The following is a 25,940-nucleotide window of genomic DNA, read 5'->3' as shown; positions in this document are numbered from 1 at the left end:
TGCTTTTACTAGTATATAACAAACTGAAACATCATCAACGCTACAAATAGTCACCAACACAATCACTATACAAATTAGTAGGTTTGCTAGATTACTTGTTAATGTAATGAAAAAAGAAATAAAAAATTTAGGATAAAAATTGATTCGACAAACATACTATATTCAACAAAGATGAGAAGCTTTAAGCAACCATGTGAGGAAGCTCTGGCCGTCTTTAGAGATTATTGTATCCAAAACCGTTTTTGTCCTACTCAATTTTGCTCTTTTGCTTATATTATCACCCGTTAAAATTATAAAACTATTCAAAATTCGATTTTATCATCTATTAAATTTTGTTGCTAACAAGAATATAACCTACATGAATTTATATTATCGATAAATTTGAAATTCAATCCCTTGCTCTCGTTAAGAAAAAAACGAAGATCTATTTGAAAGATTGATGTGCTAGATTAATGAAATTTTGGAAGCACATAAATAATTAAAAGCACATGAACGTTTTTAAATTTGCACAAAACTTTTTAATATTTACTAAGAACAATGGATTTAATAATACACAAAACCAAAATCCAATGGCGAGTTATCCTTCAAAATTTGGGTGCCTTTCAGAATTTTGGAAAAGGGGTAAAACAGTAAATTCATGCTATTGAGAAATCAAATTCAAGAGACAAGCTCTTGTTCTGATCATCTGCCTGAAAATCGCATTCAACCCATTCTCAAACCCTTCCATCGCGATCTCTAATCCTTCTAAGCTTCTTCGCGCCGATTGCAGTTTATCGCCGCCGACGCCATCGCCGACAGCCTCCAATGCGGCATCCACATCCCCCAATTCATCGCCGATTTGGTCGTGTTCTTCGCATGCTATCTCTCCTTTTCGCATCAGAACCTTTGAAACTAATGCCCACCGATTCGGCTTCCATTTGGCCGATTGAGACGCGACGAACGATAAGAGGGAGGTGACAATGGAAATGGTAACGAAACAGGATTCTTTTAGGGCTCGAATCACAGCATAGAGATGGAGATCTTGATTCATCAGATGAGTCGATCCGATTTTCTCGTTCATTTGCTTGGTTGATGAGATCAATTTCAGTGCCTCTTTCTTCGTCTTCTTTCTCAGGTGATTGTAATTAACGATGGCGTTTCTGATGCTTGAATCTCCTTTTCTTCTACGAAGAGCGGATTGCAGAGCTTGAGCTTGTTCTTGTATTTGTAATATCATGTCTCTTGTCTTCCCGCAGGTGTCTAAAAGCTTCATGAATCCATCGACCAATTCGTCCACCCATTTTCGGTTTTGGTGTCTCGATAAGAGCTGTTTGGTGGATGCCATTTGGAGAAGCTCATCCATGGAAGCGTATAGATCGTCCAGTCCCAACAGGCCGTTGCAGATTGATTTGGAGGTTGAAGGAGATGAGTTCTCCAATGGCTTCAACTTGCTCAGTTGCTCTTCGATTCTTAGAGTGGTGGGATGGGATCTAGAAGGTAAGCTGATTGATCGTAAATTGTAACGAGCAGCCATTGTTGGTTGCTATGGAAAGCTTAATTTTGAGAAATCTGCTGAGTTTGATGATGTTAAACTCTATGAATCTGTTTATATATGGGCACATTGCAGGGAAGTTAAGAGGGAGGAGACATCAAGCGTTGGTTTCAATGAATGCAGGTTGGCAGCGGAGAAATAGCCGGCGGGAGTGTCCTTGTTTGCCCAAAAAACTGAGAAAGGTCAGCTCATATCTTGCTTTGAATTGTCTCCTTGTTCGGAATATAAAATTGAAGCTGCACAAATCTCACGTTTGTAGTGCAAATGCAATGCATATGCTTAAGCTTTTTTAATATTAAAAATGAAAAGGAAACAAAAATTTAATGTTAAATTTTGTTTGCTTTCTCTTGAATCTTGTCGCAATTTGAAAGGTGGGGCAAAGGATTGACACCCATGTTTCATATAACCATGACAAGTGCTGATAGATTCTACTTAGAAATGGCATGTGGTTTAGTGGAGTGGAAGGGGTATTATCTTGTGAGTGTCTAATTCATTTTTGCCCTTGCAAAATCAATGGGATGTGATAGAATTTGAAGTCTTAAATGATTTTATTATTCTCATTGAGCTACCTGCTTTAGATTTCATTCGAGAGTTCAACAGTATTTTTCTCTCTCTGTATATAGAAAGGTTTAAATCTTATTCTGCTCAAATCTGTGTTTCTTTCACTTTAGTCCCATCTTTTCAACAATCGATCTATTTTTTTAGTCTTGGGTATGTCTCTTGTTCATATATTCAATGAGTATGATCAGTTGGACCAATATTTAAATCCAAATGGATCTAGATTATAATTATTAGCAAGCAAGGACTAAAATAATTGTTTATGCAAAGCTTAAAGAGCAAATGAAATACTTAATAAGTTTGGAGACCAAAATATAATATTTCAAAGTCTGGAGGTCAAAACAAAATAAATATAGAAGTTCGTGACCGGAAATATAATACTTTCGAGGGGTTTTTTGGATTTCAAGAGTTCTCTCTCTCTCCTTATGAAATGAAAATTTTGAATAAAAGTTATTTTTTTAGTAGAAAAAACATTATTAGGAATAGAACATTTAAGACTTTCATTTCCCACATCGCACATCGCGGATGCAAGCCATACTTAAGAGTGCCATACTTTCATTTAAACATTGAAATATTTGAGATCATTTAAACACTCTTGTGAACATGCCATACTTTCATTTCCCACATTGCGGATACAAGCAGGAGGCAAGGGTGCTGCTTAATTTCTTTGGATCAAATTGCACGAAAAAAGATGGAAGGAGAGAATCTTGGAGGCAAAGAAGAGACAGAAACAGAATATTAAAAAGGGGAGGTCACGTACATTGCAGAACACTGAACTTGTACATTGAAAACAAATGGATAGAAGAAGAAGACAAGGCCTTCAAGGATCCATCATGTGACCGTACAGTTCAAAAGGTACGCATTATATTACAGAAACAACTATTAAGGCTTCCTTAGACTGAATTTATATTCAAATCTTCACAATACCCTTTATTTTTTTTTTATTTCAAAGAAAGCTGATAACATGTAGAAATACAAATTATTTATACTGTTTTATTTAATATTGCGGCTAAAAGAAAGAAAAGTTGCATCGAAAGTATAGAAATTGGCTAAGAAATGCGAAAATTATAAATTGTCGTCAATACACCCACTAACACTATTGCGATGGTAGAATAAAATGTTTCAAGTCTATTTTGCAGGAAATCAAGTCACCGCATGCGTTCATGGCTCAAAGATAAAATGAAACGCATCTACGTCGCATTGCGCCCGTCATTCAAGAATGGAGAGATGATCAACGCAATGACGACGCATGCGACAATCGATAAAGAGCTTTGCGATCAACGCAATTTCAACCGCATGTGGTAATAAAACACAACACCGCATGCGGGCAAACGATCGAAGATGTAAAGAGCAACGCAATTGCGGAGGATTCAGATGCGTGTACAGCTGTCAGTTGTGCATTTTTAACGGGATTGATTGCGTAACAAAAGGAATATCACTCTACCATTTCAGGAATTGCCTTAACAATAAAGTGGGGACCACAATGCAAAGAAGTCAAAGCTTCGCCTATAAATAGTTTATGCAATTCCATTGAAAGTATATAAGAATATTCGATACGGGAGACTTGAATACTGATCTGAGAGAGAGACTGGTTCAACGACTCATCAGAAGTAGATCTAGGAAGAATAAGAGACAGGTTGAGAGGTGAGTCTCCGAGCAAAGAATTCTTTCATACCCGCCGTTGAAGCGTCTATACGAAAGTCATTCTCCAGACGAGCAAGCCTGAGAGGGGAAGCCTCTTCTTCATCCATTCCACATGCCGGCAAGCAAATCTCCGTCCAGATCTGTGTCAAGACGTGACACTCTTATGTTATTTTGTTTCCATCTCGTTTTCATCATTCGTACTCATCTTCTTTACTCTATCATTCACACCATGTATCAGACGCTTAATTTTAGTATTAATTGTTATGATCATTTTCATTATCATCTATCTGTCTATTTCCATCCATCCATGATTGTTCTTCATGATGTTTTCTTAATTCCCTGGGTAATTAATAAGAATTAAGCAAGTAAATTAATCTATGTTAAGGAAATAATTACGTTTAGCTAAAGCATGCTAGACGGCATTTTCACTTGTGAGAGCAAAAGTGAAGATGTCATTCTGCTTATCGAGAGGGTTGGAAGAATGCGTTAACTAAAGCGAGAAGTACTACCTTGCGTTCATCCCTATTTCACTATAGAGATATGGGAACGCGGCCGATCACCGAGAGGTGTATGTCAAGGGAAAGTGGGAACCTTAGTACCTTAGTTACATCTTTAACGCAGTTAACAAACTTGCGATGTTTTTACTAATTATTCTTTCTATTTTTGATTCATACATAAATACTTGCCATTGCATACCACGATCCTTTGTATAACTTCATAGTCAATCTCGAACTCAGTATCATGTAACTTGTATCATGTTAGTTTAGGATTTACCTTTTAACACACTTATTTTATCAACGCAATTTATGTTTATCGCAATTTAAATTCATGTACAAACCAAACCTTTCATTAATTGTAAAACTGGTCGCATATATCACAAAAGTAACACATTAACGAAAACAATCCATGTGTTCGACCTCGGATTACTCTGAGAAACTTGCATTGGAATTATACTTGGTTTCAGCGCATGTAAACTTGTGACAACGCATCACTCCATAGCATACTACAAGCATATAGTTAACAATGCATATATCTAGAAGTAGTAATGCGTAACACAACATCCACATTCCATTTTCATCTTTGCATCATCAAGTTTATGGCAACATGAACTTGTTGTTCATTCATCCATATTCATATTTGTTCGCATGCTGTAAGTAAGAGACACATTTCAGCGTACAAGTTTATGGCACCGTTGCCAGGGACATGAGCTTGTAGTACATTATCTATCATCACAGTGCATGCATAACAAGGAATCTAATTTTACCGTTACAAGTTTATGGTGCCATTGCCGGGGATTGGTAACGGTTAGTGCTGAGTACTTTTGTGGTATGTGCAGGACAGATTTCTTTGTACTGGCTGTTTATCGCGAAGAGCAGTCCGACGGTTTATTAGTACTGGAATTGATCCAAAAATTCTAAGCTGACCTAGAGATCAGGTATATTTTTCGCGCAGGAGCACATCAGAAGCAGACTAAGCGCCGGAATTTTAAGACCTACGGTTGCGGAGAATGCAAGGTTTGAGAACTGTGCAACGAATTCTCCATACTTGGTGTGACTCCCAAAGGAATTAGATTACATCTCTTCCCGTACACATTGCAGGATGAGGCAATGAGGTGAACAATGTCCTTGATGGCATTGTACAGGCAAGCTTGACCGCCTGCAGAGGTGAGGATTGCGATAATCAGGTAAGAGATTTCTTTCAATCAACATCTCTAAAATCTATGTTTAAATGCTTTCTTTATTGCTTTATGCATGACGTCATTTATTGCTTTCTTAAACCAGTTTTTATTGCTTTATGAATTTACTTCTCATTTAATTCACTTGCGTCAATTTCAGTGCTTTGTTTAATTTCCTTACTTTTCTGTATTAATTGCGTTATCCTTAATTGTGGTGAATGATTGTTTAAAAGAAAGTAAATATCGCAAAGTCTTCCCGACTTGCGTTATTGATGAATTAATATATATATATATATATATATATGTAAAATTTGGTATGCAACGCGATGATGGGTGCATCTCGTGACAACACGATACACTTTGCGTCCATCCGACCCAAATACATTGCGTTGAGGGATGTGTTGCGCTCGTATGTATTGTTAGCCCGTCCTTAGCGAAAACGCACTATGTTGAGGTAGTGTTGCACTGGTAGAAGTACTGTGCGTCCGTCCTCCAGAAATGTGTTGAGTTAAGGGGTGTGTTGCGATGATACATGCGTGTTGCCCATCCTCTGCAAATATGTATTTGTGTTAATGGAAGCGTGGTGTTAATTTTTAATCGTGCACCCGTTTGAATCAAATACAAACGACAACTTCATTCATTGTTTTTCTATGTGTAGAAGCTAATTATTTGATTTTTTGTACATGCTAAAATTTTGTATTGCGTTATTTGTATTTCATTGTATACTTAGTTAATTTTTAATTCAACTGAGTAGCTATTCTTTACCTATGCCTTCGCCTCTTCTTTATCATCCTTTGTCATTATTTGCGATATTCTTTATCTTCTATCTTGCGTTATTCATTGCGCTTCCATGATGAGTTATATGCATACACTTAGTAACATTTCCCACACTTTGTATTTTCTGACTAACACTTAGTTAATTCGTAGCTATAGCACTGCTTTACCTTTTATCCTTCAAAATTCTGCTTAAACTTTCTTTTCGAAATTTTGTCTAAGTGTTTTTCTATTCTGTCCAAAACAACGCAATGAAGACCTTATGCATCTCTAAATTTGGGGGTGGAGAAGGTATGAGCAGATGAGATCAAGTGATGCGGTCATTAAGAAAATGCGTTCATTACCATCATTATAAAAAAAAATGTTCGAAAATAAAATTTGTTTTCATACAAAACTCCAATGTCAGCGCAAGGGAAATTTCAAAAACAATCCGAACCTGATAAAAATTAAATTGTGAAAGGAACCTGCTCGTAGTTGGATGTTCGCATGACACCCGTGGGAGCAAGCCAAAACGAAAGTGGGTTTCCAAGAACGATGAAATATGGAAAAAAAAGAAAAAAAGAAGAAGAAGAAAAATAAAAAGAATATAAAAGACAACTCCTCTGACCAGCAAAAGTTATACTTAGCTGAGTTAAAGTTGAGATTTGCACACAACCGTAGTTGGATGTTCGCATGACACCCGTGGGAACAAGCCAAAACGAAGGTTGTAACCATGATCAACAGTCTCTAAATAAAATAATGCAACCCGACTACCGCATTCAAGTCATACCAAGTTGTTTTTTCAAGAAGAGGTAAACATTCTTTTTAAAACTAGAAAAACATTTTTGAGCAGAAATTTGTTGTTTAGAAGAATAAAGTAGGGCTTTGTTATGAATTATCAAGGATAGAAGAAAATTGCGTTGTTAAGTAATGTTGCCTAGGTGGAGCATTCGGAGCAACCAATCGACCTACAATTTAGGATAGGAATTTAGCAATATTGCCTTAGTAGAAGAGATGCTTGAGGACAAACATATATCTAAATTTGGGGATGTGATAACTTGTAGAAATACAAGTTATTTATACTGTTTTATTTAGATATTACGGCTAAGAGAAAGAAAAGTTGCGTCGAAAGTATAGAAATTGGCTAAGAAATGCGAGAATTATAACACCCACTAACACCATTGCGATGGTAGAATAGAATGTTTTAAGTCTGTTTTGCAGGAAATCAAGTCACCACAGCATTCATGGCTCAAAGATAAAATGAACAACGCATCTACGTCGCATTGCGCCCGTCAATCAAGAATGGAGAGACGATCAACGCAATGACGGCGCATGCGACAATCGATCAAGAGCTTTGTGATCAACGCAATTTCAACCGCATGCAGTAATAAAAAACAACACCGCATGCTGGCAAACGATCAAAGATGTAAAGAGCAACGCAATTGCGGAGGATTCAGACACGTGTACAGCTGTCAGTTGTGCATTTCTAGCGGGATTGGTTGCGTAACAGAAGGAATATTCACTCCACCATTTCAGGAACTGCCTTAACAATAAAGTGGGGACCACAATGCAAAGAGTCAAAGCTTCACCTATAAATAGCTTTTGCAATTCCATTGAAAGATATACAAGAATATTTGATACGGGAGACTTGAATACTGATCTGAGAGACAGACTGGTTGAGCGACTCATTAAAGTAGATCCGGGAAGAATCAATAGACAAGACCGAGAGGTGAGTCTCCGGGCAAAGAATTCTTTCAATCTCCGCCGTTGAAGCTCTATACGAAGTTCATTTCTACCAGACGAGCAAGCCTGAGAAGGAAGCTATTCTCTTCATCCATTCCACACGCCGGCAAACAAAACCTCCATCCAGATCTGTGTCAAGACGTTGACACTCTTCTGTATTTGTTTCTATCTCGTTTTCATCATTTGTACTCATCTTCTTTACTCTATCGTTCACACTATGTATCAGGCGCTTAATCTTAGTATTAATTGTTATGATCATTTTTATTATCATCTCTCTGTCTATTTTCGTCCATCTATGATTCACTTTCTCCATGATGTTTTCTTAATTTCCTAGGTAATTAATAAGAATTAAGCAAGTAAATTAATCAGTGTTAAAGAAATAATTACGTTTAGTTAAAGCATGTTAGACGACATCTTCACCTGTGAAAGTAGAAGTGAAGATGTTATTCCGCCTATCGAGAGAGGGTTGGAAGAATGCGTTAACTAAAGCGAGAAGTACTTCTAGAGATGGAAGCAACCTTGCGTTCATCACGTTCATCCCTGTTTCGCTATAGAGATATGGGAACTCGACCGATCACTGAGAGGTATACGCCAAGGGAAAGTGGAACCTTAGTGACATCTTTAACGTAGTTAACAAACTTGCGATGTTTTTACTAATTATTCTTTCTATTTCTGATTCATACATAAATACTTGTCATCGCATACAACGATCCTTTGTATAACTTCACAGTCAACCTCGAACTCAGTATCATGTATCATGTATCTTGTATCTTGTATCATGTTAGTTTAGGATTTACCTTTTAACGCACTTTTATTTTCAACGCACTTTTATTTTATCAACGCAATTTATGTTTATCGCAATTTAAATTCATGTACAAACCAAATCTTTCATTAATTGTAAAACCCGTCGCATATATCACGAAAGTAACACATTAACGAAAACAATCCCTGTGTTCGACCTCAGATTACTCTGAGAAACTTGCATTGGAATTATACTTGGTTTCAGCGCAAGGAAACTTGTGACAACGCATCACTCCTCAGCATACTACAATCATATAGTTAACAATGCATATATCTAGAAGTAGTAATGCGTAATACAACATCCACATTCCATTTCCATCTTTACATCATCAAGTTTATGGCAACATGAGCTTGTTGGTCATTCATCCATATTCATATTTGTTTGCATGCTGTAAGTAAGAGACACATTTCAGCGTACAAGTTTATGGCGCTGTTGCCGGAGACATGAGCTTGTAGCACATTATCTATCATCACAGTGCATGCATAACAAGGAATCTAATTTTACCGTTACAAGAGCCTAAGGTGTAACACATCTAAATATTTTCCACAAGCCTACAGGGGCGTTTGGGGTGTTGAGTGGGTTATAATAGTCCGTGTTTATTATAATCTGTGAGTTATAATACTCTGTGTTTGGGGTGCAAATTATTTTAGTCTGTGTTATAATAATCTGTGTTTGGAGTGCAGGTTATTATAGTTTGTGGTATAATAGTATGTGTTTGGTGAGCAGGTTATTATAGTCTATGGTATAAAAGTCTATGTTTGGTGTGTAGGTTATTATAGTTTGGGTTGTAATAATTGGAGTTCAGATTATTATAATTATTATAATAGCTAGTTATAACAGTATGTAAATTAAATACATGTTATCTTTAGTATATATCACAATTAATTCTACTTTTCCGTATATTAAAGGAAAAAAATTTAAATGAAGTATCATATTTTCACGAACATAAATAAAATTGTTTGTTTCACCAATTTGTATAAAATATGTTGAATGTTGCATTGTCCTCATTCCACCAATTTTAACCTTGTTTGATGTATCAAACTTCGTGAGCATGCAACAAATACAATTCCATTCTCTTCGAAGGATATTAATCATTGCCCAACACATTAATGCATGTAGAGATAGAGTAATTTTGCAAACAACAAAAAAAGAAAATCAAATCACATTTATGTCCATGAAATAGTTCAGAGTGAAACATAAAAAAATATTATAAAATAGAAGCCATAATTTAGATATGTCCAAATTAAACATGGAAAACCAGGTGTTGAAAATAGTTGGTTAGACGTTGTCTAGAAGAAGAAGCTCGCAATACTCCATTTTCATATCTGTTGGAACAAACAAAAAACTCTCCGTATTATGCACATTGCGGAACTCAGACTGATATCCAGAATGCTCATCACCAAAAAATTTTGTTTGCATTTTATCAAATATATTCAACCCTACCAAATGAAGCTATCAAATGGGTATTATTAACATTTGTTGCTGATCACTTTTATGCTTTAAGCCATAGATGAGTCCTAGCCCTACAAACTATTTTTTTTTTATTAATCAATAATAACCATATTCAATTTCACGCAATGTCGTCGAATAATTTCATTTTTGAATATGAACATGGAAATTAAAATTCTCATTAATAAAATAGTCTTGATTTTAGTAGGTTTCATTTTAGGCTCATGATCAAATCTTGAGTTTTAAATGAAAAATAAATCAATAAAAAGAAAATGTGATGAAGCCTAATAAGTATTTAGGAAGAAAAAGCCTTTTAAGAATGAAAATTATTATAATAAAACAACTGCAAAAACATAATTAATGTAAACTAAATTATTTTAAGAATTTAATGTATCAACAAACACTTTAAATATACAGGATGAAATTTGAGAAAAAAGGTACGAATTAGTTTCCACCCGATTTATAACACGTGAAAGAAAAGATTTTAAATCTACCAACCATAGAAATATACAAGAAAATAGTGAGACAAATAGTACGAATAAAGACAATAAGTAGAGAAAGGAAACGACTACCAAGAAGGACACAAGAAAAGAAAATTGAGACAAAGAAAAGTACCACCTTACGTACAATAGAATGAGAAAATGTGAAGCTTCGTTTGTTCTTTAATAAGTTGAACACTATGACAATGAATAAACAGATGCTTTAATAATAATATAAAGAAAAAAGTGAGAGTAACTTAACAGGAGATGTGATATGCAACACAAAAAAGAGGGAGGGGGAAAGGACTTACCAACAATAGTGTGGTGAAGATGGGGTTGTCCTCATAGTTATAAGGAAAAGATGTCTCATTCGTAGAGAAGAGAAGATATTGACATTTTATGTGATGGGTAGGTCAAGTTTAGGTGTACCTATGGTAAAAAGTATACCTTGGAAACCCCACATAATAAAATAAAGTGAATAGTGTACCATTAATGTGAATCAAATACATTGGGAACCAAAGAAACCACTACTCTCAATCACATCAAGAGAGTACTTGCAAACCACTACTCACAATCAAACTAGAGTAAATCAAACAAGAACAACTTAGGAACCAAACCAGAGTTATGACATAGTTGCAATGAGATTAGAAAAAAAAAAAAAAAAAAACAAGGAAGCCAACAAACAATCAACTATCCTAGTATTATGCTTAGACAGTAAGAACCAGCTTCAAAGCAATTAATTTTTTTCCTAAATCGTTCTGAATTTCGGATAATATGATATATCATGGTAAATCAAATACATTGATTATTAGAGTCCATGCAAAAACAATCATTGAAATAGTAGCATACCTCTGACCTATAATTAGAGACCAAGAAAGATAATCACATCATGGAAATAATATTATAATTAATATTTATATAGTGACAAAAACTGAATAGGGACTGATAATCAGAGACCAAGAACAGATAAAGAAAAACGTAAATGCAATTATAATCAATGTTCATACAGTGATCGATAATCAGAGACCAAGAACAAATATCAAATCTCAGGAAAATACAATTATAATCAATGTTTATATAGCGACATACAATTATCATAGACTAATAATCAAAGACTAAGATCCGAATACTGAAATTAAGCATAGAGCAAAATAATCGGAGTAAGCTGAAAAGATGTGTAAAAAAATAAGCTTACAAGTAAAAAAAAAATGAGGGAAAAAAAATTACAATGACTCATCATCGGCTGGTGAAGCGAAAGAAGATTTACCATTTACCATTTGATCTAGTAACCTTATCAAGATCCGAACACCGTCCTCCATCCCCTATCATGCTCCAAACGAGGATCTCCATCTCCTACCAAGCGAGATCTGAGCTCCAACATGATTGTACGATTTTGGACTCAGATAGGCAGGAAGGACAACACAAAAGATTGGAGAACCGAAAGAAGCGACAAAAGGAAACCCTCATTTGGAGCAAAGAGAGTAAAGAGAACCGAAAGAATCAACAAGATAAAGGAGGAACAGGAGTGGCATTCGGAACGGTAAGATGAAAGAGGAAGCCGAAAGAAAAGGTTACGAATCTAGAGAAAAACACAGATCTAGACTACCAAACATACCGTAGTCTAGATCTGCGAAGGATTTCTTCAAATTCGACTAAAGAGAACCACAATGGCAGTCGACCAGCAGGAATGGAGAAGAGGAAGCTTCAAAACCTACTAGGAACGATGCCAATCGAGAACAATCAGGAAACCCTAAGGAGAAGAGATGGAAGGAAACGAAAGGGAGGAAATAATACAAACAAGCAAAATAATCAAAGTAAGCAAAACGGGGGAGTGCATAACAATGATCTTGGGTTAAGTGTTGGTTAAGTGGGATTTAGGCTCCAACTAAAATAGTTAGAGCCCCAAACGTAGCCCAATCGCCCAACTCCAAATAGGAGGCCCAAACACCCCTTAACTTTTCTAGTCCCAGAGTTAGTACATTCATACAAAACTAGGAGCCAAACATCTACTTATAGTTTTCTCTACAAAAGCATAAATGTGATCTATACATGAAATGCCTTAATACAACTTGTAGATTGACGCAACTTGTAGTTTTCCAAAATAAGCCCTAAAACATTAACCAGTTTTTGCTTTTCCTTTTTAGATTAAACAAATCCATAGTTTCGTTCAGCATATGAAAGGATATACAATGGGCATTAAGGGAAAAAAAAAAGGGTTGAGCCATACCAAAGGCAGTTGGTTCCTTCGATGTAGTTGATCACCGTATTATGGAACAATGGGGAAGAGCCTTCGTGTCCAAGATGTAATTGATATCACAAAACCTCTCAAGCAGGGAGGTGAAATTGAGTTAGGAAGAATCCCCGAAAGGTTGTTGGATCCCAATTAAATATGAAAGGATGTTGGTTTTTTTTTGTTCCGTGTGAATTCTTAAGGACGTGAGAGTTAAAAATAATATATCGTATATATTATTAATCTCCCACTAAAGTGTTGTATTTGTTTTGGATAGATGTTTACTTAGGTATATTCTGGGTAATAAATACAGGTGAATTAAATCCTTTTAATTAACCTAGTGACATTGCATGCTAACATTAAACTATGATTAATTCAACTCAAGTTTCAGGTTAGTTCCCAGGTAGGAGTTGTTTCAAAAAACCGTTAACTTAAATACCTCCAGCCAAGAGTTTCCGACCCATTGCGTAAAGGATGAAAGAATACAATGACTCATGTGACCTGAATTAGCAATGGTTGTTATAGGGGCATGTGCAAATGATGAAGAACATAAAATATAATTATTAAATAAAATTGTCAAACTGTCATACCAAAATTTGAATCTCATCAAACTTAATAATATAGAAAAGCCAACCTATATTAAAGTTTATTCAAATTAGCCAGAGAAATTTCAACAATTTAATTTATATTTATAGATCAAATTACCAACCAAAATATCTTCAACAAATTTGAAAATTTGAATTTATTTCTATCAAGATTTGAATCACATTGAGAAAATCTTTGCTATCATCATCCAATTGATAGTAATTCGAAAAAACTCTCTATCACAAACATATACGGCAACAACTTGCTTGATACGACCGAACTAGCCTCCACAAAGGCAAACAACTAGCAAGGATCAAATCGAGAAAGCGTCTTAAGCATTAATTAAGGTTGGAAAGGCCACGTTTCTCACCTCGTTGTCATAAGCCTTGCTCAATGCATAGAGGCCTCCTTGTTGGACGCATGGTCCCCTCTTCCATGCGTTCAACTCCTCCAACTCTTCTTTCTTGGATCTAGCTTCCTTCTCGTAACATAGTTTCTTTCTTTGATTATTTCCTAAGTGTCCATAGCATGGTTGCATAGTTCCCTAGGCATTCAAGATAGTCATCTTTCCAAAGTATACGTGCACTTAGTTTTCTATACTAATCATTTAAGTTAATTGTAAAATATGATTTATAAATTGTCACTCACTGGGCTTCCAACTCATTCTTTTTTTTCCCCCTAGATAGCAAGAGAGTTATAAGTGCCTACTGAAGACAAAGTCTGCCACCGTTAGACTCTCTTTAGCAGTATAGGATGTTGGAGGTCAAAACAAGGTTTGAACTTCTGTATTGATTATTCAACATTGAGTTAATTGAAATTTTCTCACGCTAGAATATACGTTTTTGTTTACTAATCTTAATGTTTCACTTATATGTTGTCAAACTAAATTATCTTCTTACTATCTTTAACTCTACTATATTTGTAGAATTCTTATACATAAAATGTTCATTTTATAGGTAAATTCATCCCAAGGGTTGAAGGAGTCATTTAGGAGAAAAATGAGCCAAATTAGTAACAAAATGGAGCATAGAATCAACAAAATTGAAGAAGTCGTGAAACAGAGTGGTGACACATACACTTTCCATATGGGTCATTATGCCCAAGCATTGTTTGATTTTGGGTCAATATTTGTTTGTATCGTCATTATTTGTGAATCATGCTAGATTATAATCAGAGCTTTTGATATATGTTTTATTAGTTTATACTCTATCTAGAAGCATAGTGACCCAATAGACCATAACCTCACCTTTGAGTTAAATATTCAGAAGCCAAAGTTTTGATTCTCGTGGGAGAGATTTTCTAGTCGAAGCTAGGTTTGGCCAATACCCTCAACGCATCGGCCATGTGCTCTTCGATCGACGCCTCTGCACTGGTTCTTCCCCATAGGTTAAATTCTTTTTTAACTGTACTGGTTGTACTTGGAGATCATGAGATGGATCTGGGACATATTTCCTCGACATGGATACATGGAAGACATCATATATCTATATAACTCAAAAGGTAATATCAATCTGTAGGTCGATGGCCTGACTCTTTTTGGTCTCAAAATTAGGGTCGAATGTCTTCCAATTAAGTCAAAACTCCTCCCCCTTAGTGTTCAAAGTCATCCCAATAAATTAGAGGATTAGAATTTGACACCAAATCTTTACCAATCTTAGAATCTTAGAATCTTAGGAGGAGCCTAAGCCTTTGTTGTTGAGAAGGAATTCTCAATCTTCGGAGGAGACTAAGACTCAACTGCGAAAAAGGAGTTCTCCATCTTAGGGTGTACTCTAAGATTCATCAGGAAAAGGTTTCAACTATTAAGAATAAGAAGCAATAGATAATTACATAATTCATGAAACGCTTATGGCATGTTTGATGTGATTCTAGAATGGTTAAATTCACTTTTACTATTTTCAAAATCACTTGGAACATGTTTTTAATAATTTAAAATTAAATTTGACAGTATGAAAAATGTGTTTAAAAATGTAAAATTAAACATTAAATTAAATTTGAGTGATTAAAAGTGTATTTCAGAGCGATTTTAAAAATGATAAAAGTAATTTTAACAATTTCAAAATTACTTATATAATTGTGCTTATGAATTAAACCATATGTTGCAATAGATAGCCCGAAACGCTCCTAATTCTTGGAGATGGAACCATTTTGTTTTTTTATGTGTTGGGGGGTTCTTAGTCTTGCATATGTTCTATTAGGTGGTATATTATTTCATTTCGTAGATTCCACATTGTTCTTCATTGTTTATGCTATAGCAAATAATGAACTGAGATGGTATGAAAAATATTTTCCTTATTAGTAAGAAGGCAAGGATTATCAAACAATTATAGAAGGCGAAATCATTATACACTTGATCTTTCTATTTTTCTTACAATTTCTAATGAATCATTCTTCATTAGGTAAAGGGCTTTTGATCGAAACAATCCAAGTTGTCACCATATGGAATATTCAATATGTCACAATACCTTTGGAAGAAACCAACCCGATCAACTGCTCGAGCATCGGTGTCACTACTACATTCATTAATACCACCGATTAAGTTAATGGTTAGACCATAACCAGGAAATCTCTTAGCTGATATATCTTCATCGGATGGTATCCATTTACCCGTCATAACATCATGACATGATGGTTTGTTTCCTTGGGAAGTCATCCAAAACCATAAGGCGGTTTTGAATGATATGATTGGATTGGTAGCCACTAGATCAGGATTGTTTATGAGATCCACTCCAATTGCTTTTCCGGCGGCCCCATAGTTGAAGTTACTAATAAACCAAAAGTCATACTTAAAATGACGCAAATGAATGCGTCCGGATAATTGAAAATGAAAACTTTTTTTTTCCCCGCTAGTATGAAGTTAAACAAATTTGATAATTTACATTTATTTTCTCTTACAATAATGACTGCTCTGACGAGCTTTGTATGGTAAATAAAATTCAGAGTTGTATGAGAATTCTACCACCAAACATTTTATCATGTTTTAATCCTTTAAAATAAAATTGGAAGGTTTTCAAATATAATAAAATGAATTAAAATATTTATAAATTTAGTAAAATGTCATTATCTATCGGTGATATACATACACTAATAAACTACTATTATCTATCACTAATAGATTTTTAGCATTTTTCTATTTAAAACAACTATTCAATAAAATGTTTGCCCTAGAAACCAAAATGAAAATTGTTTTTGAAATTTGTGCTTATTTTTTTTTAATACTTTTTAATGATTTTTTTTTAATTTTATTTTAGAAAACTTTTGAATTCATAGCCAAAGTTGAAAAATAAAAAACTAAAATCCAATTTGATAACTATTTGATTTTTTACTTTTTGTTTTTTAAAATGAAGCCTATAATCACTCATTCCAACACTAAATTTCTTGTTTTGTTATCTACTTTTTATTCATGGTTTAAAAAAACAAAGTCAAGCTTTGAAAACTAAAAAAAGTAGTTTTGGAAAACTCATTTTTAGATTTTAAATTTGACTAAGAATTCAATTTTTGTATAAATTATTAGGAAAGTTTATATGGGTTGGATTGGGTTGAAAGACTTTTTAAACCCAACCCAATTGTTCGGGTTGTAAATTTCTTCAACCAAAATAACCCTTATCAAAAAATGAACCCAGCCCAACCCGGGTTGGATTGGCTCGGGTTAATCAGGCAATTTATTTGAAATTTTGTTCTAAAAAGAAGCAACCGTAAATATGTAAAAATCTAATTTAATTATTTTCCTACATTAAATTAAGATTAACAACTTAATTTCAATTTATATAATGAAAAATTTCTTTCTAAAGTATAAAATAACTACTTTTAAGAATCGTTAAAGAATAAATTATTAAAAAAAATATTGGAATTAAATAAAATTAAAATCAATATGTATAAACAATTATGTTATAAGTACCAAAAAATTATATATTTTAAAGTTAATAATAAATTCAGATTGGTTTGAGTTATATTAGATAAACTAATGAAGCAACCCAACCCATAAAATTTTCATTTATTTGAAAACAACTCAATCTAAATGAGTTGACAATCCAACCCAAAATACAAGTTGGGTTGGATTAGGTTGATCGATTTTTTCGAGTCATCTGATTTTTTGAACAACTCTGTAAATTATAGTAATAAATTGGGAAGAATTAGGCTTAATCGTTAAAAATAAAAAATGAAAAATGAAATAGTAGTCCAGGAGGGAGAACTTACTAGGTGATTTGGAAGGGACCTCGACCGTAATAATGCTTGCCAGATGCACAAGGCCAATTGGGTGTAGAAATACAAGATGGATCCTTGTCGTTTGAATTAACATAGCAATAGCCCCATGCATATGGGCCATCTGCTGCACCTGCCCATCCTCCTAAAATTTAAAATATTCCATTTCTTCAAATTTAATATTAATATTTTCTTCCTTTTGCTCTAATATTATATCCCACATAACATTCACATATTTTAAATGGAATAGATATCAGAATACTACCATTAACTAAATGTATTGTGCTACACACTATGAAACATAGATACAGATACGATTACACGATATGGATACGATCAGATATAGCGATTCGCCAATTTCTAAAAAATTAAGATACGGATACGTCTAAGGATGCATCATTTTTTTAATATATCTTTTAATATATATATTTCTAAAAAACGTAGATACTGATATATTGAAGATACATTCTTTTTTTCTTTTAAAAAATCTAGGATATAGATAAACTTAGCATACAAGTTAATAACAGAAATACAATACAAAAAAAGCAACATCTAAGATGTTGAAGTACAATAGTTAATAAAATGCAATAGATTAGTGACTCATATTGCAAAGAAGAAGAAGAAGATTAGAGGGAGAAATATAAAGATAAATAAAAAAATGTCTTCATTGAATTGTTGAAGATATCCAAATGGTTTATATTTGGTAGACTTTATGGGGACTCAAATGTAAAAATGGAGTTTAAATTATTCTAGTATATGATTTGGTCCGTTATTTTTTTTTTCTCTTTAGTTTTGAACTACCTCGAGTAGTGAGCTTTTTAAATAGGTTGCCTAGTTTTAGATTGGGAAATATTAGATAATCGGTATCCGATACGTGTCTGATACGGATTCTTTCCCTTATATGAAGTATCTGTGCTTCATAGGCTACACATATACACTAAGATATTTCACCACTATAACTTAGTCTAACAATGATTTTCATTTTTTAATCCCGACAACTAAATTGAATATTTGAAAATTAGTTTTAGAGTAAAAGGGCCAAAATTGTATTATAAAATATTGAAATTATAGTTACAATTAATCATTAAAAGATATTCTTCTAGTATTTTAAAATATTGTTTCAAATTTCACTCATCTTGAAACACAAATTTTAGATGTTTTATTTAAATAATAAATCATGTCAGTCGATCTGTCATTGTTGTACATGATAATATTTAATATGGTAGTACAAAGTGTTATTATTTATCTTTAAAAAACTAGTACTATGATTTATATCATTTTAATCTTATTATTTATTTCTCCATCTAATCATCGGTATTAATTACTCAGTTAAATAGCAATAAAAGAAACTAATGTCAATCTTTCACCCAAAATAATAATAATAATAATACTAATGACATTCTTATGACGATTTCATCTTCCATGTATATGCTTATGCAATCATATAGTTCATAAAATTATCGAGTCTTTTTTTATTAGAAAAATTATCATGTCTAGCCAAGGTCTTTAAAATACAAAAGTAAATATGATAATAATCAAAATAATACACATATAAATAAATAATAATAATAATCAATTAATCATAATATTAAGTCAAAATATCATTTTAATTCCTATAATTTTTATTTGATCCTAACTTCCCTACGCTTGTTTCAATAAATCTTTCAATTGATCTATGCATATAGTTTGTTGTTGTTATTATTATTATTTTTAAATATAGTCTCTATTAACATTTTCTTAATAAATTATGAAAATATATTCACATAATATCTTTTTGACATTAAATTTTTCTATCAATTTCAATTAAAACTTAATTTTCAAAGACTAAATTTAATTTTTTTTTAGAACCACTAAACTTAAATTTTATTGAAATATAGGACTAAATTTAAAACTTGTTGGAATTAAAGAAATTGAAGAATCGAAAGTACAACAAAACAAAACTTAAAATAGTAAGACTAACATGATATTTTAATCTAAAATAATAATAACAATATTAACCTTGTATAATTTAAAATTGACTATTTTTAAATATAGAAAAATTTACCAAAATATTTACAAAATAGATAAAAAAAATTTAAAACTATTGATAGACGCGGATAGACAACATTGTCTATTAATGATAGACACCTATAGAAGTCTATCAATGTCTATCTAATTTTAAAATTTTACTATATCTTATAAATATTTTCAAATGTTTTACCCAAAGAAATAATTTTTCATTTAAAATAGTTAAATTAGAAATTTAGTTTTTAAACTTTTCTCTCAATTTTGCTTTCTTAATTTCTAAAATGTAGAAAAAAAAATCATAATTAACCATTGAATTTTTATAAGAATACTTTCTAACAATCTTCTAAGTTTAGGATTTTATAAAATTTTCAAATGAAGAAAAGAATTTAAGATTTTCAAAAAATGGAAAAAAAAAATTAAACTTAAATTTAAGAGTAATTAGAAGAGAAAAAGGGAATGATTAAACCTTTGGTCTCGTGAGATGTTTGAGCGAGGAAAGCAGCGACCTCCCTCTTCCTGGTGTCCAGATTCCCGGTGGTGCCGAAGCCGTCAAACACCGCCGCCGCCATCACAAAAGCCTCATAGCTGTAAAATCCATTCCCCTCGCATTTCCGATCGTTTCGATGTTTAAGCATTCCGTCGAAATCCGCGGCGCTAATTACGCCGCCGAGTTTGCTGATAGCGCTTACATTTGTTAGATCTGAACCACATCGCCTCACAAATCCGGATCCGCAGAACCTCAACCCGGCGCTGCAGAGGCCTTTTGGACACATCGCATCTGGCGATTCTCCTCCTCCTCCGCCACATGGCTGCGCCGATGACGTCGCCGGTGTCAAGAGAACGAAAGTTAGGGATATGAAACAATGCATTTTTCTCATCGAACGGCGCTCCGGCTATTTGTCTGTTGACTTATCGCTTCGTTTGGAAGTATTGGGAAAAAAAATGAAAGGCAAGATTGAAACGCAGCGTTGAAAAGTGATCCATAATTGAAATTTTGAAGAAAAACAGCAATTTCTACCATGAAATTGATGAATTGTGTCAATTTTTGTCCAATTTTCCATTTTATGGAACTCCACGGATAAGTGTTCACAATTTTGCCCTAAACTTTGATAATTGTTGGATTTTTTGTTGTTATTATTATTATTTTGGGTAAAGGTACACGTACAAATAGATTTCTTCGATTATATATAGGGTTATTTTTAAATATAGAAAAATAGTAATTTATTTATAATTATAGTAAAACATCTTGGTTGATAGATAGTGACAATCATGTTTCTTAGTGTTTTAGATATTGATATTTTGCTATATTTTAAATGTTGTTTTGTCATTTAAAATAATTATCTTATTTTGTAATGAATAAGAAATATATTTTGGTATTAGATTAAGAGTTAAATTATAAATTTAGTCTCTATAGTTTGACAAAAGTTAGAATTTAATAGATTTTTTATAATTAGAATTTAGTCCCTTATGTTTTTCAGGTAAGACTATGTATGAGAATCTTATCCAACAATAAAAACAATTTTATAAGACTTTATCAAATCATGTTGACTAAATTCTAACTTTTATAATTATAGAAACTAAATTTTAATTTTCTCTAGATCTTTCATGTTTCATGTAGATGCTGATCAATTGATCCCCCGATTCTCTAGTTGGATATGCACACTATTTAAGGTAGAATTGCCTTTTTCTTCTCTATTTATAGAGTTTTCGGGTAGACTTCGCGAGCTTGGGCTTGGTTGATCCATGGGCCTAACCCTTAGGCCTAAGGACCTGGGTTTGATTGATGCATCACCCTCGAGTCCAATTAGCCAATTTGAATTTGAATTTTTTTTGTTCAATTGGATTTTAGCCCAAGTAATAAAATTGTATTGAACTAACTGTATTCCATCCAAAGATCATGATGAAAACATGTGGTATCGTCGGAATTTGTCAATTTAAGTCTTCAATTTCAATTTGGGACACATGTCAACTCCTGATTGATCATAAATTCAATATTTTGAAATTTAGTCCTTAATTTAATGATGTGGTAACTTGTGATTAACTAAAAATTTAGTTTTCAACAAATGATCTTTTCGAGATTTATGCACACTTACATGTGGGTGAATCTCCAAAAAAAAAAAAATGAAGTTTGGGATCAGAGCATAAGTAACTTATTCTTGACTCTTATATTCCCAATTTAATCAAACCATTTAATTTAGGACATAGGTTTAATTAAAATTTGTGATAGAGTATAGCCAAACTTTAATTTAGGAAACAAAAATCAAGTTTTATCCTCAATTTAATTTGATTCGGAGATACCAATTTAAGAATTTGAATTTGGATTTGGAATATGACCAGATTTTCAATTTAAGAGAAATTTCAAGTTTTATCCCCCAATTTAATTTGTTTTAGAGATAAAAACTTAAAAAATTGAAAAAAAAAAAAAAAAAAAGAAGTTTGGAATATGGTCAAATTTTTAATTTAGGAGAAATTTCAATTATCCCCAATTTAATTTGATTTGGAGATAAAAACTTTAAAATTTTTGAAAAAAGAAAATTCGAAATATGGCCAATTTTTTAATTTAAGAGAAATTTCAAGTTTTATCCCCCAAACTTAATTTGATTTGGAGATAAAAACTTAAAAAATGTGAAAAAAGAAACTTTGGAATATGACCAAATTTTTAATTTAAGAGAAATTTTAAGTTTTATCCACAATTTAATTTGATTTGGAGATAAAAACGTTAAGAATTTGAATTTGGAATATGGCCCAAGATTTTTTAATAAAAAATTTTAAAAATAGTGCTTGAATCAAATGGAAATCAAACCAACCAGGGCCCAAAAGTAAATCCCAACCAAATCTTGGATATTCTAGATTTGGTGAAGTCCTGTAAATAGGACCTCGAACCCATGCAATCTCATCTCAATCAACCTACAAGGTAAAGAAAACTCTCTTTTTTTCTCTCTCTTTTTTTAATCATTTTTTTACTACCTAAGCCACCGAGCCACCAACTTGGCGCCGTCGAGTCATTCAACCTAGTCCAGTCGCGAGATCTAGCTAGGAGCCGTTGACTGTGCAACCAGGTCCAAATTCTTGCCTAGCTTGTCGATCTGTTACTCGCCGCCACTCGCCTCCGTCGTCGTTCAAGAGAGGCGGCCTTAGGGTTTCCTCCCCTTTTCGACCTCATTTTTTTCTTTTTCTATTTTCTTTTTTAATTTTCTTTTTCTCTCTCTCTTTTTTTCTATTTTATTATTTTTCTTCCTCCATTTTTTTTTATATTTTTTCCTCTCATTTTCCTCTCTTTTTTTCATTTTTTTCATCTTTTTTTTTCTTTTTTCTTTCACGGTCCTTTTCCTTTCCTTTCCTTTTCTTTTCTTTTCTTTTTTTTTTTTTTTGCAAAAGGTGGGTTGTTATCACTATTATTTTTTTTTGTTTGTAGCAATTACATTCTGCGTGACCGTCTCCTTGACCAACATAGGAATGACTCTGGAAAGGTGTACCTTATTGTATCTCCACTTCCCGATCAATATAGGGATAACTCCGAAAAGGTCTAACGATCACCATTTGATCCACACAGGTATGACCCCGGAAAGGTCTAGCCTACTACATCTCAGTCAATATGGGATGACCCCAGAAAGGTCTAACAATCCCAATTTGTTATCTAAACAAAGTTGAGTTCTTGTGTTCATCCACCGTGGACTGACCACCATCCTCCACACCTAGTGGAACATATTCCATTTCCTCTTCGGATTCTTCGGTGATGATAATGTGGTGACATGAAGTTTCACCTTCCTCCTGCTCTAACCTTCCATTTTGAGAGTTGGTGAAGACAATGTCACGCCTTTTCATTGTCAGTGAACCTCCACTTGTATTTAGAGTAACGAAGGTCTTTCTCTTCATTCATGAAGGCATAATACTATGAATGTCTTTTTCGCCTACCTCACAAGATGATTTCTCATCTGATGACTTTTCAATATCCTTATGGTCAAGGCATGACCCGATTGTCGCGCGAGGTATCGGCTACCTTTTTCTTATGGCTATATTGGGGATGTCACCGTGAGTTTCTCCCTTATCCTTTATCTCACTGGAGACATGTCTGTTGAAGTGATCCTCAATACCTTTACACTTAAGGCGATAAAAAATAGGCACGTGGGATTTTCCTTTGCTTTTCTTTGAAACCGCACCTTATCTCTCAAAGGCTGATGGTCGCTCTACCATCGGGGATTAACAAACGATCTTCTCTTCTCCTTCATCAAGCAAAGTAAACCTTCAAAAGGCTGAGTGTCGGGTACATCCGGGGTTCTGTAAGAATTTCTCTCTCTACATCCGTCATGTTTAATCTCTGAAAGACCAAAGCACGTACGATAGACAGTCTGATACGGTCGAAGGTTGAGGTTCTTTTATCTTTGCTCTCATTTTCTCCTACACCATTGATTTCTTCTACAGTTATATGGTTACCGTCGACCACCTTTTCCTTCGCCTTTCTGGTTATGCAAACTGGCCTTGACGATTTATATCCAAGCTCTTTCCTCGACACGGGTATAGCATGCCTCTCTTGCAAAAGCTTCTTCTGGGTCGGAGAAAGCTCAAGTCACTCATAAATCTTCAAGCTCTTAAACTCGATGTGAGCCATGAAGTCATATCTCGCCTTCGCCAGTAGTTTGTAAGCTTTAGTATCGAATTTGTCTTCTATTCACTTTTCAGGCAGATTTAGCTTTGTCAAGTCCCTCTTGGTTTGTGGATTTCCTGCTTCGTTATCGGTGTGGATGGTGTAACAAAACTTTCCTTTAATATTTTAATATCACTAACATGCAAACCTTTTGAGCATTTCCGTAAAAGATGACTCACCCTCCCTGCATTTCGATAAAAGGAAATAGCACCAATCAGAGGACTTGGAGCCTTTTCATCCTTCAAAATAGGTGTCTCTCCAACGCTGGTGGATGTCTCATTTCTTCTAGAGCTTGAGTCTCGTGCCTTGTTGCTTGTTTCTTTCCCTACATTTACTTGTTATCACACCATTTTCGTGAATCCAAGGATGTCCCAGTTGCAACTTATAGGTGGTCTTCGAATCTATAACATGGAACAATGCATCAGTCTTTAGGTCGCCAAGGTGAACTTCTAAGCGTATCATACCTATTGCCCTTTGTCTATCTTGGTTGAAACCTTGAATCACCAACTTGCTATTTGATAATTCTTTCATGAGGATGCCCAATTGTTTCATAGTTGTCTTAGGCATTATATTGACGGCTAATCCATTGTCGATGAGAATTCGACCAACTCTCTGTTCTCGAATGTATCCTGAGACGTACAAAGGCCTATTGTGAAACTTTGATCACAATAGTAGATCTTCATCTAAGAAAACTATAAATGTACAACACAGGGCATATGCGTGTGCTGTAGAGGTCAGATGTGTTGGATTCTAACAATGCATTGATGAGGGTCGACTTAGTTGTTTAAGGGAGTGATAATAGGTCATCTATGTTGAACGATGGTAAGTCTTTTGATCCTTCCGTCATCTTTGATGAATCAAGAGGGGTATCCTCTTCCTCTCTTGTGCTGACAGCATGACATGCAACAACCTCTGGTGTTTTTCTCGAACCGCCGCCATAGAAGTTCTCCAAAAAGAAATCTTCTAACGTCACCTGTCGCCTGGGTTGAGGGAAATCCTTCTCTTCCTCAATAAGCTTATACTTCCGAGCCTTTTTTTCCCTTCCTTTTCTGAGTCTTACTCACTCTTCTGTAACTCCGATAGGAGCGTGACTCTTTTTAGGCAGGACTCGACTTTCTCTTTTTTCGGCGCGTTACAAGAATCCAGTCTTCGCCATCGTCACTATCAACGTGTTCTTCTTTGTTTTGAAAATCCATGACTTTGATTTCTTACTGAAACCGTACAACCACAGGTTCGAGGGTCCCAAATTGGACCAAGCTTTCTCTTTCATCATCACATATACTTGATGTCGGAGTGCTCAAAGTTATTGCAACCATGGCGTGATTTGTTTGAGCAACCTCGTACAGGTCAAGCTCAACATTTCTCTTCCAGGCCAACCTTAGGATTAACTTCTTTAGCACGAAGCATTTTTTGACCGAGTGGCTAACGACCTTGTGATACTTACAGTAATTATGATCATTTACCTTCCCTGCTTGTTCTGGTTGTTTACATTCCAGTAGCTGGATAAGCTACTTTTCTAGCAGTTGCTCGAGCATATCCACAAAGTCGGAGTCAAGAAACAAATAGACTTTTTCCTGCCTCTCCTTCAAAATCAGACGACGTCTTTTGCCTCCCTCATTTTTCTTTTCAATTTTCT

The 25,940-nt window shown here is 34.0% G+C and overlaps 2 protein-coding genes across 4 annotated transcripts; one reads left to right on the top strand and one right to left on the bottom strand.

Annotated features, from left to right (window-relative positions):
- The first annotated feature begins 562 nt into the window (after window positions 1-562).
- Window positions 563-3,289, top strand: LOC120089891. Of its 2 annotated transcripts, none has more exons than XM_039047318.1 (5): window positions 563-1,114; window positions 1,236-1,476; window positions 1,607-1,713; window positions 2,732-2,944; window positions 3,217-3,276. In XM_039047318.1, the coding sequence occupies exons 2-5, from the start codon at window positions 1,251-1,253 to the stop codon at window positions 3,265-3,267; spliced, it is 597 nt and encodes a 198-aa protein (XP_038903246.1). In that variant the 5' UTR covers window positions 563-1,114; window positions 1,236-1,250; the 3' UTR covers window positions 3,268-3,276. The 2 variants fall into 2 exon arrangements, with proteins under 2 accessions (XP_038903246.1, XP_038903247.1); XM_039047319.1 differs by having other exon boundaries at window positions 568-1,114; window positions 3,229-3,289.
- A 12,473-nt stretch (window positions 3,290-15,762) lies between these two features.
- LOC120089705 (basic endochitinase-like) lies at window positions 15,763-20,771 on the bottom strand. Of its 2 annotated transcripts, none has more exons than XM_039047070.1 (3): window positions 20,126-20,771; window positions 17,647-17,785; window positions 15,763-16,214 (listed from the first exon to the last, which is right to left on the bottom strand). In XM_039047070.1, the coding sequence occupies exons 1-3, from the start codon at window positions 20,535-20,537 to the stop codon at window positions 15,845-15,847; spliced, it is 921 nt and encodes a 306-aa protein (XP_038902998.1). In that variant the 5' UTR covers window positions 20,538-20,771; the 3' UTR covers window positions 15,763-15,844. The 2 variants fall into 2 exon arrangements, with proteins under 2 accessions (XP_038902998.1, XP_038902997.1); XM_039047069.1 differs by having other exon boundaries at window positions 17,647-17,797; window positions 20,126-20,767.
- Window positions 20,772-25,940: the final 5,169 nt, after the last annotated feature.

This window comes from Benincasa hispida, chromosome 11, assembly GCF_009727055.1.
Source record: "Benincasa hispida cultivar B227 chromosome 11, ASM972705v1, whole genome shotgun sequence".
In the NCBI taxonomy this organism is placed as follows: domain Eukaryota; kingdom Viridiplantae; phylum Streptophyta; class Magnoliopsida; order Cucurbitales; family Cucurbitaceae; genus Benincasa; species Benincasa hispida.
Note: the sequence above shows the minus strand (reverse complement) of the source record. Positions and strands in the feature narration are given on the sequence as shown.